The sequence below is a fragment of the Choloepus didactylus genome, chromosome 1 (assembly GCF_015220235.1).
Source record: "Choloepus didactylus isolate mChoDid1 chromosome 1, mChoDid1.pri, whole genome shotgun sequence".
NCBI lineage: Eukaryota > Metazoa > Chordata > Mammalia > Pilosa > Megalonychidae > Choloepus > Choloepus didactylus.
In genome coordinates, this window is record NC_051307.1 from 79,712,943 (window position 1) to 79,733,703 (window position 20,761).

Sequence of the window (20,761 nt, forward strand, 5' to 3'; positions counted from 1 at the left end):
CACTACTTCCTGATTGGCTCTATATCGGAGGCGGTGGCTTAGGGGCCGACAGAATTCTGCAAGCCGGCCACGTGGTAGCGAACTACGAGGAGTTTTAGGGATCTGAAGGCCAAAAAAATTGGGAGGTTTGCAGGTAAGTGCCCCCTTTCCCTGCTGGTGTGGGGACTGCTAGGGATGAAGGAGTCGCGTCGCGCCCAGACGCTTCCTGGTTTGTTGCGGTAAATGTAACTATAACCCCGCCATACCTTTCCTTCCTTTTTCTGGGTTCTCCTGGTGGATCTTGATCTCTCAAGTACGGATTCTCCCAACTCGTGTGAGCTTTCCCGCATCTCAGAGAAAATGGCTTTCTTTCTACCGGCCTCTGCTTAAGGGTCTTACAATCGGAAGTTTTTGCTGGACTGCTCAGAAGACTTGGGAGGATAGGGCGCTCTCGAATCCGTGCCCCAGGCACCTCACATTGTCTTGGACCCTGCTGATGGCGCTGAAACGAAAATAAATCCATCCTTTTGGATGGAGACATTCCTGGGGACAGTCCATTCTGGGATACATGGGCTTATAAGGCCTGCCCATGATTTAGAGCAGGAGCTCTAGCCAGGAATTTTGGACCCAGCTACTTTCTGGCAGTATGACCTTAGGAAACTTGTTTGATCACTCTCGAACCCTTGGTTTACATATCGGCAAAATGAAGGTGATAATATCCGAAATAATTGGGATGTTGTAACGATTCAAAACCAATAAATGTAAAGCGCTCTGCCCAGGAAGTGTAAACTATAGTAATTTTGAGACTGGTGAAAATGAAATCAAGGAAGTCGTGCCCGTAGACTGTTGCATATCCCTAGGACCTGCTTTCCAATTGAATAAATTGTTACATCATGCTATGCAGTATCATGAGGTAGTTATTTTAAAAGGGTAAGTTAAGCTCTATGTCTCTTCTTCGGGAAAGATATCCACTGTGTATTACTAGGAGAAAAGCAAATTGCAGTAAAGTGCACGTAGTCTATTATGTTTCCATGTTTGTAAAAGCAAACCATGTTCAAAAACCTCCCCTCCCAAATACGAGTATGTTTAAAATGTTTGTATGAGCATGAAAAAAGATTGTGGAGGCTGGAAGGATGGATTGCAGCAGAGGAGGAAGAGAAGGGAAAACAACAACAATAAGAACACTATAGCAAAAGGGAAAATATTGCTATAAAATTGTCTTAATATTAGCCATTAATATGTAAATACTGTATATGCTTATGGACAAGATGGACCTTCTAATAGGCCACCAACCTGTTGAGTACAGCTTCTAAAGCTAGATTTCTATGATTTAATCCTGGCTCTGCAGCTTACCAGCTGGTGACTCTTATTAGCATCAGTTTCCTCATTTCCAAAACACAAATAATATCTACCTTGTGTGGTTGATTTGAAGATTAACCAAGTTAATATGTAAAAAACATATGGCACATAGTAAGTGCCCAATATATGTTAGTTGCTACTATTAATGTTATGTTTTTCAATGGGTAAATTTAATTTGTTAACTTTTATTGTGATTACTGACATGTTGGCACTTATTTCTACCATTCTACTTGGTATTCTCTTATTTTTCATGTGCTTTTTTAGGTCTCCTTTCCTCTTTCTTGTCTTCTATTGGATTATTCACATTTTCTTTATCTTTTCCTACCTTCCCAGTGGATTTGGAAAGTAAGCATTCTGTCACTAATCTTTTAATGGTTACTTTTAAATTTTCAACACACATACTTAAAGTTCAATGTTATTCAATATCTCTCTCCTCTCAAATAATATAAGGATTTTAAAATGTTTTATCTCCAAATAGGCTCCTTCCCATCTTTTCTGTTTTTTAGAATTTGAAGTTCTATCATTCCATATGTTTTTCTGAGTCAGCTCAGTGCACCATATTGTTTAGAAGTTCTTCAGACTTTTTTCTACGCATATACAAGCATTGTAGATTGTGGGCTGGGAAGGAGACATGGGTGTGTATTTATGTATGTACACAGTTTTCTTTCACAAAAAATGTGATCATCTAAGATTGATCTTTTCACTTAACATATTTTGGGAACATCATTCCATGACAGTGTGTGGAGAATCCATCTAAGAAACATTTTTTTATTCCTTCTTCCTTGAGAAGGAATGATTTACCTATTAATAAAACCGGGTCTGTCCAATTGACAAGAATTCCAGAGGGTATGATGCAATGAATTATTTGTAAAATGTTGGAATACCTAGTGACATTTTTCAAAGAATCTGCCATGGATGTTTATCAGGTTCTGTAGTGTATTGTAAAAGGTAGAGCCCAGGATTTGTTTCACTGAATAGTAATTATTTAGCAACACCCAACAAAGTAGTTGATAACGTTTTCTGATTTTTTTCCTGTTGTATCTATGGAAGTTGGAAAGTGTATCTTTATTTTTTCTTTAAACAAATATTTTTTTCCCAATTATAAAAGCCGTGGTCAATTGCTTGTGGATTACACATATGCTCCACACACTTTCTCACATCTGTTTGAACACAATGTAAGAACAAATTGGAAAATAAAAATCTCTCATTATCCCACCACTCAGAGATAATCTCTATCTTTTTATATATATTCTCCCATATATTTTAATAAACACTGGAATGCTGTTTTGAGTTTGTATTCTTCACTTAACAACATATTAGGAAAAGTTATGATATTGTTAAGTATTCTTTCAAATTAGGGACAAAAAACATGGATCAAATCAGTATAGCCTAAGCATTGTGACTTTTCTGTATATACATTTTCAAGATTGAGAATGAACATGAGGGTCAGTGGCTTTGTGGTGCTCTTTCCGTGAGTAGTCTTTGTACTTTCTGTCCTTCTGTTTGGTTTTCATTAGCTCAAACAAACATTCATCAATGAATATAAATTTGGTTGATATAATGATATTGCTCTGTGACTTTGGGGAAAGTATCTTATTCTGTCTGTGACTCTTCCCATTTCCCCATTTCTGATACCTATAAAATTGGTGGACTGAAGGTAGGAGTAAATGTGCTACCATTCTTTTTTTTTGTAGGTGGCTTTCTTTGCAAAATGCTTGGCTTTTAACTATTATGGAGCTCCTAAATTTAAGACTTTTCTTATCAGGACTTAGAGGAATCGCTTGGGATGAAGCTGAGTCTTACTAAGGTAGCTAATGGCTGTCGCCTAGGAAAAATAACAAACCTGGGTAAAACTGGGGACCGCACCATGGACATTCCAGGCTGCCTTCTTTACACCAAGACTGGCTCCGCCCCACACCTGACTGATCATACTCTTCATAATATCCACAGAGTTCCAGCAATGGCTCAGCTCACACTGTCATCACTGTAAGTGTTAGACCTGATGGTTCAAGGTCGACTCTGGCAGCAGCTTAGTTTCCTTAATAAGGTGCAGCAAAGAGGAAGACTTCTTTTGCTCATAGATGTAAAATTTGTAGCTTTGCAGAATGAACTCAGAAGAGAGAGATCTAATTATACATCATTGTAATCTGGAAGCCACAGGACAGACCTACAGATTAAAGCTCCTTTGTTTTTTTTCCAAACTTGAGGCCCATACTGTGCTTATTGCCACTGCTCCTGGGGGGTCACAGGACAAGAAATATATCATGAGAGCTAAATTAGGAGTCTTTGGGCTGTTTTCTTGGACCAGCCTCAAAGTTTTTTCTTTCTCCTGCACATGTACTTGCTAGCACTACTTTATGGAAATAGAGCTAATGGAATTACATCATTTTGTGTAATGTACCTACTGACTTTTTATATTTAATTGAAGAACCTGCTATATGGTCAAATGACTCTGCAGTATTATGTGAATAACAGTGATTTTAAAGGGACAAGAGGAAGAAAATTCAGGTATTCTGAAGCACTCAATCTTTGCAAGTTTCTCATCTCACAAGAACCATTTGCAAATTGAAGACTTTTACTTTGGCTTATGAACCTAGCCTAGCTAGCTGGGACTCCTGAATAATAGTACCCTCTGTTGTTCAAGACTGCATTTACCATTATGTAGCTTATTTGGGTGAGGGCTTCAGTTGTTGTATAGGCTGCCTACAGAATGATTTATTATTATGTTACATACTTTTCTGTTTTGCTTTCAGGGCAGAACATCATGAAGTCTTGGCAGAATATAAGGAAGGAGTGGGAAAGTTTATAGGTAAAAACGAAGTTTTTGTATGTGCCTTGTGCTGTATGAATTTGCAGTTTGGAAGTGCAGTTGACTCTTTGACCTTTCATTTATATATATATATATATTTATTCAGTAATTTAATAAGCTGAGCATCTACGAGCCAGGCATTAGGGGTTCAAAGATGAATTGTTGCCCTCATGGAAATCACAGCCTACCTGGGATAAAGATAAACAAACAGGTAATTCTAGCAGAGTGCCATTTACTGCATTTGCAGGATTAGGGGTATGTACTTGTATCATGAGCACCGATAGGAAGGAGCTCATAACTTGCTCTGGAGTAAATATAGTAGGAAAGCAGAGGGGTGAGATTAAAGAAAGGATTCTTGAGAGAGAAGGTGAGGGGGTGTCTTATTTGGGTCAAGGAAGAGTAGGAATTAGCCAGGTCAAAAGGTGGGAGCAAAAGCAGTAGAGGCTTTCTAGGCAGAGAGCAAAGACCCAGAGGTGAATACTGCATGGAGATCAAAAGCAGTCTTATCATGCTTGAACATAAAACACAAGGCAGACATGTGGATCACACTCCCCTTTGTCCAGCGTATGGCTGGATGAGTAGAAAAACGGGGGCAAAAAAAAAAAAAAAGGCACCCAGTGCTCTTTTTTACTTTAATTGTTCTTTTTCACTTTAATTTTTATTCTTACTACTTTTGTGTGTGTGGTAATGAAAATGTTCAAAAATTAATTTTGGTGATGAACGCACAACTGTATAATGCTACTGTGAACAACTGATTGTATGCTTTGTATGACTGCATGGTATGTGAATATATCTCAATAAAATTGAATTTAAAAAAACACAAGGCAGAGAGACAATGAATAGTTTCTATACACCTATATTCTGATACAGTAACAGAAATTAGATTTTATATGCAGATGTATGGATCTGTTTATAAGAAAAGCTTCTTTGAGCTGAAGCCAATTTTAATAACTGACTGAAGTATGCAAACATGTAATTAAGTGAAAGTAGTTAATATAAGCTTTCTGGAGATAATTGTTATAATTGCAATTGTGGAAAAAAGTGGAGAATTGCAGTTTTTTTAACTTGCCTTATTTGGTCTCTTTTCAGTGAGATAATCCAATTAATAATTTTTTAAATAGTCTTATTTCTTTTTAAGATGTGGTATAGCATATGAAATTTAATCACATCTGGTTTACCAAACTTTTTTTGGATTTTTTTTTCCTAAGTGAGTGTCTTTTTGACAGAAGAACTGAAAAAACTGTCATTTTGAGTCAATGAAACTCAAATGAGAATGAGATCCATTTGCAGTATCATAGAGCTTCCCTATAATGGGCTTCTAGGTGACAATGATGTAAGATGGCTCTATTATTGATGAGATTATCTTTTGACCATATCATTTCATGTTATCAGTAGCAAATTCCCCTTGGAAGTTACCTAGAATGAACATACTTGATGTTAAAATCTTCTCCGAAGAAAATCAAGTGGGATTAATGTGTTATTAAACACTTCCATTGTATCTCATGCTTTAAGATCTATCTTTTCTTTGTTGCAGCTCATTTTCTTTGGACATAAACCTTTGCATTTCGTCTTCTTTTAGATTGGTAGGTTTCAAAGTAATCTTTTCATTCATGTTGATAGGCTGTCTATAATTCTAAGTTAGGTACCAGCAGTTTACTCTGTTTAGAGTTGCTTTATCCAGCTGTACTCATTATGCAGATATTTTCTGCTACAAGTCTATAATTGTTGACATAAGTGCTTTCAAGGGTTCTTTTTTATGTTTGAACAGGCATGCCAGAATCACTCTTGTACTGCTCCCTGCACGATCCAGTCAACCCTTGCCCAGCTGGTTATGTAACAAACAAGGTGTGTTCTCAGAAGGGCCTGGAAGGCTGCAGCTTTGTCCCAGGAAGTCAACCTGTTGTATCCCTCAGATGTGAGGATCCCGTTGCTGGGATGCTGGCCCATTTCTGACCCATTTTATGAATATACTGGGATAGAGAGGTTTATATGAGTTAGAATAAGGTTCCCAAAAATGGGGTTAAGGCGAGTAATGTATGCTCAGCTTTTTTATTGTGGAAAAAAAAAATTGGGGGTGGAGGAGAGTCAAATACATGCCAAAATATATTGCCATGATGGGGAAGAATGATAGTCTTTGGTGGTATGCTTTATTTGCAGTTTTAACGGCCTTGGGAGGAGTAGGGAAAGTTGCTGATTAGTGTTATCACATGTATAACTATGTATAGTAGAACCTCAGTATAATACTGCTGTCTTTTTGAAAAGACTTTGAAAAACATAGGCCCATAGCCAGAAATCTTAACTAGTGAAGAATAGTATCCAAAGGACTTCATTAGAAGATGGCCCCTTGGCATAGTCCCTGAAGACAGTGTTCCGGCAAGGCTTTCCAGTATATACTGCACTCTCACTATTGATGTCAACAATTCATATTAATCTTACCTAAGTTATTCTTCTGTTTTAACTTAATTCTTTTTATTTTGCAATTTGAATTTCAAAAATACTTTGTCTACTCCTGTTGAGGGAGAGGATTCATTTACACAGTGTTCTCGTGCCTTAGGACAGAATAAAAAGACTGTATGTGGCCTCTTCGTCTCTATCCTGGTTGAGCTCTAGGGCAAGCAGTTACCAAAGAAGGAACATTGTATAAAGAAGTAACATAATAGCAGCTCTCATATATTATGGGGTTTATATCTTTGTACATAATTCTGTCTCTAACTCAATCTAATGAACACTTATTAAACATTAATATTGCATGAGGTTGTAGACTTTGCTTTTGGGACACAAACATGAATTAGGATATTCTAGGCAGAAAAGTATATAATGGTGTGATAAGTGCTATATTCTCTATAAAAGAAATAAGTACAAATTACTGTAAAAGCTTAAAGGAGAGAGTGAGCAATGATGCTCAAGAAGGTTTGGGGAATTCTTCAGAGTGGGTGATATTTGAACTGTATGTCTTGAAGGATGCTTGATATTTTATCAGACAAAGAATTTGGGGAGGGGCATTTCAGTCAAAAGGAACAGTGTGATCCAAGTCAGAGAAGAATCCAAGGCCATGGTTTATTCAGGAACAGCAGGGTGGGGTGAAGGCAGGGGAGAGTAGAAAACTGGGCTAGAAAGATGTAACAGAATTCTTGGGGACTAGCTGGGAAGTTAGCTTGAGTGGCTCCTAAAGGATTCTTTATGGGCTATGTGGTCCCTAGAGAATTTGGAACATAGTGTAGGAAACCTCTTTAACCATAACATCTAGGATATTGAATTACCATAATCTCCCCAGTTGTAAAGAAGAAATAAATTCAGATTGCTTTATTGTTTTTATTTTTTTCTTTTTATGTGCATTTAACTGTTGCTGATTCCTCATTGTCTTGCTCCGTGGCAGTCTGTGTCTGTGTGGGGTGTCGGAGGCCGAGTGGAAATGACTGCTTCCAAGTTCATGGCAATTCAGCAGGCCCTTCAGCCAGACTGGTTCCAGTGCCTCTCAGATGGAGAGGCATCTTGCATGGAAGCAACTTCTATAAAAAGAGCCAGAAAGTCTGTTGACCGATCTCTTCTGTTCCTAGATAATTGTCTGCGACTACGGGAAGAATCAGAGGTGAGGCCACACCACTGACTGACTGACTACTCCTTTCTCTCTCAGACTCACCTCCCTACATTCTGTGACAACACATTTTTCTGTTCCTTCTCCTACTTCCCTGCTCCTGACTTCTTAGTCTTTTTTACTGTCTCCTATTTTTATTTCCCCTGTTCTTTAGGATTCTGTCCTCGGCTGTCTTCCATCATATTCCATATGTTCTCACTGGGCAGACTTCCCTTCATTTTTTGTTTGTTTGTTTTGTTTTGTTTTTTTATTGAGATGAAATTCACATAATGTAAAATTTGTCATTTTAAAGGGAACAATTTGGTGGCATTTAGTGCATTCACAGTGTTCTGCAATATCACTTCTCTTTGTTTCCAAAACATTTTCATCATCTCAAAAGGAAACCCCATACCCATTAAGCAGTTACTTCCTGTTTCCCTCTTTCCCCATTCCCTGACAAACCACGTATCTGCATTCTGTCTCCATGGATTTATCTGTTCTGAGTATTTCATGTGAGTGGAATCATAGAATATGTGACCTTTTCTGTCTGGCTTCTTTCCCTCAGCAAAATGTTTTTGAGGTACATGCATGCCATAGCATGTATCAGTACTTCATTTCTTTCTATGGCTGAATAATATTCCATTATCTATATATGCCACACTTTCTTTATCTGTTCATCTGTTGACGGACATTTAGGCTGTTGCCTCCTTTTGGCTACCGTGAATTGTGCTGCTGTGAACATGCGTGCACATGTATTTGAATACCAGTTCTCAATTCTTTTGAGTGTTTACCTAAGAGTGCATTTGTTGGGTCATATGATGATTATATGTTTAACTTATTGAGGAGTTGCCACATTGTTTCCCTCAGTGGCTGAACCATTTTACATTCCTGCCAGTAATGTATGAGGGTTCCAATATCTTTACATCCTCTCCAACTTGTTATTTTCTTTCTTTCTTTTTTTTTTTTTTTTTAATTAGAGCCATCCTAGTGGGTGGAAAGTGGTACCTCATTGTGGTTTAGATTTGCATTTCTCTAGTGACTAATGATGTGAAATATCCTTTCACATGCTTATTGGCCATTTATGTGTCTTGGGAGCAATTTCTATTCAAGTCCTTGGTCCATTTTTTAACCTCTCTTTAGTTTTAATTGCTAAATGAATCTAAAATTGTATCTATATTCAAGACAACTCTCCTTAGCTTCAAAATTACATAACTACTGGCATATCCCTAGGTCATATCATTGGGATATCCCTCATGCACCTCAAACGCAGAGGTAACTGAACTCATTATCTTATCGCCTCAAACCCATTCCTACTTTTCCTCTTCCTCAATACTTCATTTCAGTTCATGGCATCCACCAGGTCTATCAGCCCAGAAATTTGAGTCTTTCACATTTAATATCCAATTATTCCCCCTTCCTTGATTCTACCTTCCTAAATAACTCTAGAATTGCCCCCTCCTCCCCACCCTTCTTATCACCACCTTAAAATAAGACATAACCTCATCTCTTCATATGTAGATATTTACCTTTTGATTGTTCTCTCTTCCTCCCTCCTCATTTCTATCCAGTCCATCTTTAACTCTGCTATCAGAGAGATCTTTGTAAGACACAATTAGAGCTGCTTACCTACTTCCTCAAAAGAAATGAATGACTCTCCACTTCATCTTTTACGTGGTGTGGATGGCCTGCTCTGACCTGGCTTCTCCTGATTCCTCTAGCACATTGTGCGCTGCTCTCTCCTGTGTCCTCCATGCCAGCCCTTCTGAGTTACTTTCAGTTGCCTAAGACATTATCCTATTTTATTCCACTGTCCTTGGACACAGACTTCCTTCTGAACTGTTTTCTTCTTTTCTCCAGCCATATTCCTTCTCTTGCTTCCAGATCCAACTTATTTTATTCTACTATGAAACTGTCCCTGAGTCTTTTCCAGGAAGAATAGTTCTGTTCACCCTTTGTCCACATTTTAATTTGTATGTAGTTGTATTATAGCCCTGATCATGTTGTATTAAAATGACTTCTTTATATGTTTGCCTTTATTACACTGTGACATCCTTAAGCTCAATTTCTGTGTCATACGTTTTCTGTTGTCATCAGATTGAGCAGAATGCTAGCCCATAGTAAACTCACAATAAATGATAGCTGATAGTAAGTGGTTATGATGGGGGGGAGGAGATGAAGAAGCTGGAGTAGTAAGTAAAGGATCCTGAAGACAGAGTTCATGGAGTAGAAGATTGCACTCACTAAGAGAGAGCCAAGGAGGAGATGGTGATCAGAGGGTATTTCAGTGTTTGAGATCATTTAGGTGGAATAACCCTGAGCAATAATCAGGTTCCACTTATGGCAAAGCACATTGGATTTAAGAAATAATGTTGTTTTGAGTTTAGCAATGCAAATATAATTTGGCTGATAAAGGTAATATACATGAAATAATTAGAGGGGAGACAGATAACAGTACAGTGAAGGTGAACATGTTAGGAAAACAGCACTTACATCCTCTGATAACTAGAGAGAATAAAAATTAGTTCAGAAAAAAAAATTAGTTCAGTATCTGGGTTGGTAAGTAGACAAAACTTATCAAAATGTCAATGCTTTTATCTTTAGAACCTAAAATTCCACTTCTGAGAATCTCTCTTACAAATGTACTCATTCATATGCACCAAGGTATATTTACAAAGATGTTTAAAATAGTGAAAAACTGGAAACAACATAAATATCCATGAGTAGAGTAATGATTTAAATAAATTTTGTTATTTTCATAGTACGGCTTCATAGGTAGCTGTTTTTAAAAAAAATGGTAGATACAGTGATGTGCGCATTGACAGGGAGTTTCAAGATATTCTTAAGTAAAAAAACAAACAAATTGCTTGAATATATGATCATATTCATGTATGTAAAACCATATACAGGCATGCATATATATGTGTTAATTATGTGTGTGTCACTGCAAAATTTAAGGTTTGCAAGGAAATACAAATTAACAGTGGCCAATGTGATGGGCAAAAATTGGCATCTCTGTTTCCAATTCACATTTCCCTACTAGTGAGGGTTAGCAGCTTTCCATGTGTGTATAGCACATTCATGTTTATTTTCCTGAATTTCATGTTCGTATATTTGTCTAGAGTTCTATTGGGTTATATCTTTTCCTTAGAGGATTTGTTGGAGCTCTGTCTAGGGTATAGCTATTGTTCTGTTCCTCCAAGGAGTAAGTTGTCCTTTGCCTTTGTTGATTATATATTTCACTAGAGAAGTTTTAATGTTTTTGTACTCAAATATGTCAGCCTTTCTCTGTAGGCCTTAGCTTACTTAGGAAAGCCTTCCTTACCCCCAGATTATAAAAAGATTCAATATATTCTTCTAATCTTTATATAACTAAATTTATGTGTTCAGAGCTTAGGTCCATCTTGAAATTATTTTTGAGGGTGATGTACAATAGAGGCCTATATTTTATTTTTTGCCAAATGGATAGCCATTGTCCCAGCCAAACAGTTTCTCAGTCCTTCAGATTATGTCTAACTAAGAGACTTGGAGGTAACCTAAAGCAGGCCCAATTAATCATTTAAATAAATTAAAACTGTTGCTTTTGTCCTTTTCCTCTTGTACTTACTCAGTGTGAATTTAATTTAATCTAAGGTAGAATATGACTACATATGTTGATTGCCTCTGTTTTTCATCAGTCTTCCCTTGCCTTTTCAGATGGCATTCAATTTATATTCCTGGAGCCCTAAAGATCCTCAGGGTGAGAGGTCACAAGTGGAAAGCACCACCTCCTTGCATGCTTCAACTACCGCAGCCACACTGAGATCTGTTCTATTCACTGGGCTTCCACATTAGGTTCACTTAAGAAAGGTTTTTGCTATTGGAAATGGTTAAAAATTTCAATCCTCTCTTACATTAGGTCCTTCAGAAAAGTGTGATCATTGGAGTGATTGAAGGTGGAGACGTGATGGAGGAGAGGCTACGGTCAGCACGGGAGACAGCCAAGCGCCCCGTAGGTGGCTTCCTTCTGGATGGCTTTCAAGGGAATCCCACCACCCTGGAGACTAGACTGCACTTGCTTTCATCAGTCACTGCGGAGCTGCCAGAGGACAAGCCAAGGTCAGTGTTAAGTTAGGATACAGGCCAGGCATGTGGGATGCAGGGAAGGGGTGCTGGCTGATTTTGTATTGTGCAGAGTTGTTCTGGTTTGCTAATGCCGCTATTATGCAAAATACCAGAAATGGATTGGCTTTTATAAAGGGGGTTTATTTGGTTACAAATTTACAGTCTGAAGGCCCTGAGAATGTCCAAATTAAGGCCTCAACATGAGTATTCCTTCACCGAAGGAAGGACAATAGCATCTGGAAAATGTCTGTTAGCTGAAAGGCACATGGCTGTCATCTTCTGGTCCCAGGTTATGTTCTAGCTCCTCTCTCAGCTCCTGTGCATTCTTTAAAATGTTATTCTTGGGGCATTTGTCCTCTCTTAGCTTCTCTAGAGCAAACTCTGGGCTAGCATCTCCAAAGTTTCAGCAAAAGTCTGTTTTCAGCAGCTGTCTCCAAAATGTCTCTCTTGGCTGCTCTGAGATCCTTCTGTTTGTCAGCTCTTTTATAGGACTCCAGTGATTAAATAAAGACCCACCCTGAATGGGTGTGGTCCATATCTCCTTGGAAATTATCCAATCAAACATTTCACTCACAGTTGATTGAGTCACATCTCCATGGAAACAATCAAAGGATTCCAATGTAATCAAAAGTAATACGTCTGCCCCCACAAGATTGCATCAAAGAACATGGCATTTTGGGGACATAAGGCATCCAAACCGGCACAAGAGTCTATACATGGGTGTATCTTTTGATGTTTTGATTTTGTCCTTTCTAGGCTGAGTCTGCTGAGGCACACTATGACGAGTGTCTGTCCAGGTTGTCCTCCCTTGATTTCAGAATATAAATGAGGGCAAGTGTTTTACTGTATCCTGTCATTCTTGTGCCAAATACAAATATTGTTCTTTATTTATTATAATGTGGTGACTGGATCAAGTATAAAGTCATTTGGGACTCTGGCTTATATCATGGAAAATTGAGGGCAGATCTAGAATGCCTGGTAGAATGAAGATGGGCTTTACTAACAAGAACTTCTCAGAAATTTTTAGATTTGAGGCATGTAGCAAATGGTCTTTTTTTTTTTTTTTTTTTTAATTGAGGGGACTGGCAACACTGTGGTTGGTTCTTATGTTTCGTAAATCATGGGATTCACCATATACTGGTGAGAAGAGCTGATCTGCAAGGTTCAAAGCTATAAATTCCAAGTTTCTGAGTGTGACTGGAGTCACTGTTTTTTTTCTTTCTTTAAAAGGCTATTTATTTATAGTCTTTTATCCTGCTTAGTGTGAATATCTGTGCTTTTTTCCTACGGATATATTAAGAGGTTTTTTTATGGGGTGCTACTTTAGACTCCTTTAAAGGAGTCTTGGATAGCATATAGTATATGTAATTTTGCCTCTTTTTTTTAATTTTAATTCAGTTATGACTTAAAATGAAGAGATCTTATTATGTACAGCTCAATGAATTTCTACATGTGTATACACTTGTATAGGCACCACCCTGATCAAGACAGAACATTTCCATTACCCCAGCTGGTCCTGCTCCCCAAATTTTAGCCTAGTTCTCATGTGTTTCTTGCTTTCTCTCCTGTGCTTATTTCGTTCTTGTGATGATAATAGTTCAGCACTAGAATTTCTCATTGTTTTTGGACTTAAGTGCTCACAGATGTCTGTTACTGGATTTGAGAGCTGGGATTGTTTGTCTTTATATAAGTGTGTAGAAATGCCAGCTTCAGTTGGAGAGGAGTTCTAAACATTACATTACAAGAAACTGCAGTCAGGAAAAATAGCATATATTTAAAGGTTCTGGTTGTTTAATATTACATAGCCTTTTCCTAAACTTCTTTTACGGAACAGGGAGTCTGTAAGCTTTTCTCTGCCAGTTCATAAAGAGGCTATGGGTAGAAAAACAAACATAAAAAGTAACACAGCCAGCCCTGATCTAACTATCTCCCCATCCTCTTTTAGTGGTAAAACCTGGTTGAGTATTATTAACACTTTCAGAACACCTTATCCATTACATCTGAAAACACCATCTCATCCCACAGTGCAGACTTCTTATTAACAGAGAAAATATAAGGAAACATAAAGAAAACCAACAAGATTCTTAGACACTGAGGCCAGAGTTGAAATTCTGAAAGCAAGAGTTGCTTTGTAAGTGAACCTACAAAGAATATAGGAGGTAAAGATGTCTTTCTTGAGCCAGTTATAAAAAAGAATTACCAAGATGAAATACAGTTAGAACATAGAAAATGTTTCCTGGAAAAATAAAGCACTCAATTTTGTACTGTGCAAACAATCTATAGAATGTAGAGGTGGGCTAGAAAGTTCAGCCTAAGACTAGGGAGGTTGTTCAGAAGGGGTGAGAGTGGGCAGGAAACTAGCCTTTTTTGAACTTCTCTTTGGGGCCAGAAACTATGCTGTGTACTTTTTCAAGTATCCAACAATTCTCTGGGGCATGTTTCATTGCTCTCGTTTTTAAAATGAGAAAACTGAAACTCAGAGAGTTGAAGAAACCTTCCCAAAATAACACAGCAAGTAAACAAATGGCAGGGCTAGGGTTCAAGCCCAGTTTTCTCTGCCTCTGAAGCCCTATGTTCTCTCCACTACACCTTGCTATCCACCACATGCCCCACTAACCATGATTGCTGTTTTTCATTATTATTTTTTTTACTGCTCTGTTCATTGGAAAGACACTGATTTCATTCCTGGCATTGTCCTCATGTCACTCTTATTATGTTATTTTCACAGGCTTATCTGTGGTGTTAGCCGGCCAGATGAGGTGCTCGAGTGTATTGAAAGAGGAGTGGACTTATTCGAGAGTTTCTTTCCTTATCAAGTGACAGATCGGGGATGTGCCCTGACTTTCAGCTTTGATTACCAGCCGAATCCTGAAGAGACATGTAGGTCTTTGAAGTTAATCCTTGTATTATCTTTAGGTTTCTTCTATTCCCTATTAATTTTTGGCTTGAATCACAAGACAGACATATATACATGCCACAAAGCCAGTCTTTTATGAAACTACATCTTTATTATCTGTGTGCCCTGGCATGTTGGCACTCAAAACCAGGTACTTAATATTATATGTGTAGTTCATCAGTATTAGGAAGTGATTTGTAGTGAGCAGAACCAAGAGCAATGAAACCTCTTCCATTAACCTGCAAAAAAGAATGTTCTAGGTAAATAGTGATGAAAATCTAAGAAAAGAAAACCCTTAAACTGCTTGGTAAAAGTTAATTCATTTTTCCACAAAAGAGTTCTTGTCTGCTTTTTGCAAATCCCATGCTATGAAAATTTAGGGAGTCTCACCACCCTCTGATCCTAGTGTTACTTTTTGTTTTTTGTTTTGTTTTGTTTTTTACACACAGAGATGTGAAGCTCTTTTCCTCTTTGAAGCATTTGCATTTTCTTTTATTGTTTAGTCATTCAAGAGACAAGAAAATCAGTTTCAGATTCTTTTTAGCCGGCAGTAGACAAGGAACCAGGATACAGATTTTTCTGGCTGGGGTCCCTTGACGTATCTACTCAGTTTTTCAGGAGAATATTGCATTTCCCTCTGACCTTCAGAGTTGTGCTTCCCTTTTCTTCTTCCGGATCAACTGTGAACTCTTCCTCAACTACCACTAAACTTAAATTTGATTGGGGTCAGGAACTTCTTTAAAGGTTCCTTTGATTTCTCATGAGTTATTAAAATTTCATTCAGTAGGTGTTAACATCTTTGTAAAGCAACTTACTTATTAATCTAGGTCAGAATATTTCTGGAAACAAAATAAACCAGGTTGACCAAATTCTTATATACAGGAGGCCAATTTAACAGTTGTTTAGACAGACCAGAATATATTGTATGTGGATGGGTGTACCATAAACACTTTATAAATTTCCATGACTTCATTTACAAACTAAATTATTAAGTGTTAGTCATTCAGCACCATGAATTTGCAAAACTGTAAAGAAGCTGATCCGGGGTTTCTCTGGAACAGACAAGTTTCTTTGTGACCAGAGAAAGCCTACTCTTTCATGGTCAGGAAAACTGGAATATTTTGAACATTTTTAGAAAAGTGTTATTATTAATCATCTTTGTGTGTGCATGTGTGTATGTGTAATAAATTAAAGTCCTTTACTAATAATAAAAATGCAAATTCCGAAAGAATAAGTTGCCCAATATGGACAGCAATTCCCACAAGTAACAGGAGTTTTCCAAAATGTCAGGGTTTTCCAAAATGTTAGCATTAAACTCTTTATTATGGTTTCCAGTGTCCGCTTTCTGGTTAATGGGAGCAAAATTATAACAGTGCTGGGTTCAATGCTCAGGTCACATCTCTTCTACCTTTTACCTTCTTCCTTTCACTTATTCCTGAAAATACATCTTATTTGTCTGCCCCTGCTCAAGTCAGGTGGCTCTTTGAATAGCAGTTGGTGTTTCTTTTACAGTTCTGGGAATGTTCCTTTTCAAAGCAGAGCTCAAGAGAGCAATTCATTTCCACATTTAATTCAGCATAGTCTGGGTTCCCTGGAAAGCCAGTCTCCATACAGAATATATAAATTGAAACAATGTTCATTAATCTGTTTGGAATATCAGCAGTTATAAAGCCAAATTTATTTGCAAATGCATTATGATGAGAAATGAGAGTAACCCCAAGGCACATATTTATTCTCTTTCTCATTCACACATATATACACATATACACTCACAACTGTTTTATATTTGTACATTTTTGGAACTCTAAGTAGTTTTGATATAGATAATAGGTCACTGACCATCTTGATTCATATTATTTCTCTCTTGTGGGATTTCCTTAGGATAAATTCCCAGGAATGGAATTGCAGGTCAAAGGGCATGAAATAATAACTAAAATAAAATTCTTCCAGTGGGCATTCCTTATCTTATCTTTATTCAAGACTTTTTATGATTTGTCCTTCAGTGCTACAACAAAATGGGACACAAGAAGAAATAAGATATCTGACTCAAACAAAGAAAGTTAAAACAACTGGATGCACTGAAGAAATGACATTGTTTGAAATTAATCTGAAGGAAGAAAAGTAAGGAATTTTAAGTTTGGATTCTGATTTCTGACTTTAATTTCAGTCTGTACTTAAAAGTTTATATAACTGTTCCCTTTTCAGTTTATGACTTTGTAAAATATTTATAGTTGGATATTTTTTGGACCTTTGCAAATTCAGTTCCAGAAAAACTTTTTCTGAAGATGAATTTGTGTACTTTGTCATGTTAGAAAACTAAGGCTAGATTACCATCTTTTAGAAATGCTATCCGAGAGATTAGACCAAATCCATTCTATTTGATGTCTTTTACTTCTTCCAGTTACTTTAAATTATGAAAGAGCAAAATAAGGATTTCAAGATAAAACACAGACACAAAGTTTTAACTTTTAAGAGACTTTAGTCTTCTTGATTATATATAGGTTGTAAATCTTATATAGAAAATATTTGCCTATATAAGAAATGAACTAAGATACCTTCTAACTTTGTATTTGATCAAAAATGATCATTACCAGTGGACCAGTTAATGGTTTTCTTGCGAATTTGGTACATTTACTTTAGTACTGGGGTGTTTTTTCTCTTGTGTGATGAAACATTCTTGGGGTCCTGACTTATTGATGACTGTCTAGTAATAGAACAGATTTGAGAATTGATGGAAGGATGTGAAAATCTTACTTCCTGTCTTTATTCTATAAGGGCTTCTTGATTCAAGGTTTGTGAAACAGTGATGTCTGCCACATTTAACTTCATGGAAAATAGATGAGATTCATTTCTGATTGTTAGGGCAGTATGAAATGGTACTGCTAAAATTTCCTTTACATTATAGATTCAATTGGAAATTGTAATGTTCTTCTTACTATCAGCACTATACTTGAAGTTTTGGAGGCATGGAGTTCAAATCCTAGCCCTGCTCTTAACTGTGTGACATTGGTCAAGTCACTTAACCTCTCTTAACCTATCTGATAAAAGGTAACACACATATAGTGCTTAGCATGTGCTTGGCAGTGTTCAAGCCCTTTACTGTATTAATTCTTTTAATCTTCACAGTAATGGTACAGAAAAGGCACAATTATTGTCCTTGATTCACAGATGAGAAAACTAAAGCACAGAGGGAGGTCAAATAACTTGCCCAAGTGAGTTGTGGAGTCAGGAGTCAAACCCAGGCAGCTCAGCTCCAGGTACCTCCCACTTAACCCCTCTAAAAGCTCTTGTTTCTTCATCTATAAAATGATAATAATCCTATGTCCAAGGGTTGTTGTGGAGATTAAATGAGACAGTGGATGTAAAGTGCTTTGCAAAGTGCAAAAAGCTATGCAAGGAGCAAGCAGTAGCATGTCTTCTAATGCTATTTCTGGTGGCAAGGTTGCATCCATCAGAGAAAGACTCCTGAGTCTCCATGATTCACTTGCTCTCTTTTTAAACTTTTGACCATGTTGCCACCTTAAGCAGATGCCCAGCGCTAAACATCTGCCAGCAATGTTGTTAAACACTAGTTACTGGTTACTACACCCCAGCAAAAGAGATGATGTAGGTTGTGGACTTTTTTTATTCCTCACTTTCTGGAATGTCATTTGACTTCCTTTCTCAGGTACCAGGAGGACTTTGGCCCGCTGGTGAGAGGCTGTTCCTGTTACTGCTGTACAAATCACACTCGGGCATACATCCACCACCTACTGGTGACCAATGAGCTGCTGGCTGGGGTCCTCCTTATGATGCACAACTTTGAACACTACTTTGGATTTTTCCACTCCATCCGGGAAGCGCTAAAAAGTGACCGACTGGCACAGTTGAAAGAGCTCATCTGCAGGCAAACATCTTGAAACTTGACAAACTCAAGTCTGACTCTTAACACTGAGCCAGTGATACTGTTATAAGGTGGGAAGAAGAGAAGAACTGGTGTTAGCTTTAATCATTTATATTTGGGAATAAGGTCTGCCCAAATAAGGAATGTCTATACAAGCTCTGCCTTTGTGAGGCTGAAGAGATTTCATCTGAAGACTTAAATGACGGGGATTAATCAGAGAGAACTGAACCATGACCTTTAACATTTCTAGGCTAACTCTTTTAGTCAATAGAATTCACTAGGCTATTAAAGGCAAAGCTATCGCTGCAAGGGGAAAGCCTCAGTGTGGGGGCGATGAGATCTGAGGGCCTACTGAATTGGATTGGGGGTTGAAAAGAGAGGACTGTCGTGAGTAGCACGACCTCTGTGGACACATGCCTGCAGGTGGAGAAGGAATCTGGCTGAGTTGAGAGTTTTCTTTATATTGACCCTTATACTCTCAGGAGACTCTTTTGAACACTTCTGTTTTCCAAGCTGGCAGGGCAATCAAACAGAAATGTTCTCATGACTTAATAGGTCGCATCTCTCTAGACTGTGGAACCTACCCATTATTCCTGTGATCCATTGGCCCAGGCCATACTCCTTCATTTGGCCATGTGGTTTATTTGTGACTTGTCTTCCTAGAGTTGATGTAGTTACTTATCAGGAACTGAAAGTTTGGTCTGCCCTTCAGCCTCATTCAGAGTCTAACCACCTAGTAGCTGTAGCCCCATCACTTATGGAGATTTAGTCTCAGTGTGTTCACTGCGCCGGTCTCTGGTCTGGCAATTAGAGGATCGGGTATCAGTCCTACTCAGCTGTGAAGCCCGAGCAAATCACTTCCCCTCTCCATTCCTATTTTCTCCTGAATAAATGGGGATAGGAGTAGTGGATAGGGCTAAATGAACTTCTAAGATTCCATCTAGCTCTGAATTTTAAGAAACAAAAAGTTTTAGATTAGAGTCATAACCTCACTTGCCTTCCTTGTTTATTGATCACTGTAGACCTAGTGAAAAATGCAACAGAGCCAAGAGTGAGGCAACAGCAGAGATAGTGAGAGACTAAAATGTTTGGCCTGTGGATTTTGAAGTGGTTGGTGAATTGGCATCAGCAGATCCTAAGGCTGGGAAGGCATTCCCAGGCCATCTCTGAGTCTGTGAGTTTTCCTGCTCTTGCTATAGGAGTGGCATTTTGTTGATGATATGTGACAGGGATTTTTGTTTTCTTTGTGATTTTCTATATTTTTCAAGTCTTCTGTAAGGAATACATACATATGCACATGCACACACAGTTTTTGTAGAAACAACAACAAAACCAAAAAGAGACACTTGTTTTTTTATAGGGAGGAGAAATACATTTGTTTTATATTCTTGTTTTGTATTTTGCAGTTTGTTCATTATTTTATTGGGTATTACTGGACGTTTTAAATTATTATGTGGTTACTGTGTTTTTATGTATTGGGAACCCATCTATATGTTTACCTTTTATTTGTGGTAGTTGTAAGTTTTGAATTCATGGAAATTCCTATAACCTCTCCTCCAGGAATGGCTAGGGGTATTACATATGGAAGAGAGAGTTTCTGTTCTCAAGGATCTGATTGTTTTGAAATGTAATTGGATTGAGCACGTTTGTATGTTCGTATTTCTGCTCGATGCCAAACCCATGGATTTGGAGGAGTATCAATAAATATCCCAGATTTTATATAAAACTTACAAGTTTTATTTATGCCCAAAACACTGAAATTCTGCCCAACTTTGTTCAGTTTCCTGGGTCTTTTTCTTATTAGCACATTTGAAAAAATGTTTCTTTCCTTTAATGTTGTAAATCTATTAAAGGCAATCACTGATGAATGTTTTTAATTTAAAAAATTGACTGCATATTGCTTTCTGTAAATGGTAGTGAGACTATTAAACAAAATACTGAATTTCCATGGTACTAAAAATGTTCTAGAGTTTTCTCACTGGGAAAAATGTATATTTTTTCTACATTTATTACATCTGTAGTCATGTTTAAGAGTGCTCATGCCAAATGCAGAATCCAAAAAGGAGATATTTTTCAGTGATACACATTATGGAGAGTCCTTAACATGTGTCTTTAAATTATATAATTAGAGGCCTTAAGGCCATGGTAGCACATAATAAA

At 37.6% G+C, this 20,761-nt stretch overlaps 1 protein-coding gene across 3 annotated transcripts; it reads left to right on the forward strand.

The window, feature by feature from the left end:
* The first annotated feature begins 43 nt into the window (after positions 1 to 43).
* Positions 44 to 20,487, forward strand: QTRT2 (queuine tRNA-ribosyltransferase accessory subunit 2). 3 transcript variants are annotated; one of them, XM_037835706.1, is made up of 9 exons: positions 44 to 133; positions 3,104 to 3,324; positions 4,092 to 4,147; positions 5,916 to 5,992; positions 7,524 to 7,736; positions 11,617 to 11,816; positions 14,551 to 14,702; positions 16,722 to 16,839; positions 18,386 to 20,487. In XM_037835706.1, exons 2-9 carry the CDS (start codon positions 3,125 to 3,127, stop codon positions 18,615 to 18,617), a joined length of 1,248 nt encoding a protein of 415 aa, XP_037691634.1. In that variant the 5' UTR covers positions 44 to 133; positions 3,104 to 3,124; the 3' UTR covers positions 18,618 to 20,487. The 3 variants fall into 3 exon arrangements, with proteins under 3 accessions (XP_037691634.1, XP_037691643.1, XP_037691648.1); XM_037835720.1 differs by lacking the exon at positions 44 to 133 and adding an exon at positions 5,682 to 5,730 and having other exon boundaries at positions 3,304 to 3,324; XM_037835715.1 differs by lacking the exon at positions 7,524 to 7,736.
* The last annotated feature ends 274 nt before the right edge of the window (positions 20,488 to 20,761 follow it).

Excerpts from the sequence above, each read along its gene's own strand:
- QTRT2 (XM_037835706.1), top strand. The coding sequence starts at position 3,125 with ATGAAGCTGAGTCTTACTAAGGTAGCTAATGGCTGTCGCCTAGGAAAA. Across the intron at positions 14,703-16,721 it reads GCCGAATCCTGAAGAGACAT|TGCTACAACAAAATGGGACA; the intron begins GTAGGTCTTTGA and ends TTTGTCCTTCAG. Across the intron at positions 16,840-18,385 it reads ATTAATCTGAAGGAAGAAAA|GTACCAGGAGGACTTTGGCC; the intron begins GTAAGGAATTTT and ends TTCCTTTCTCAG.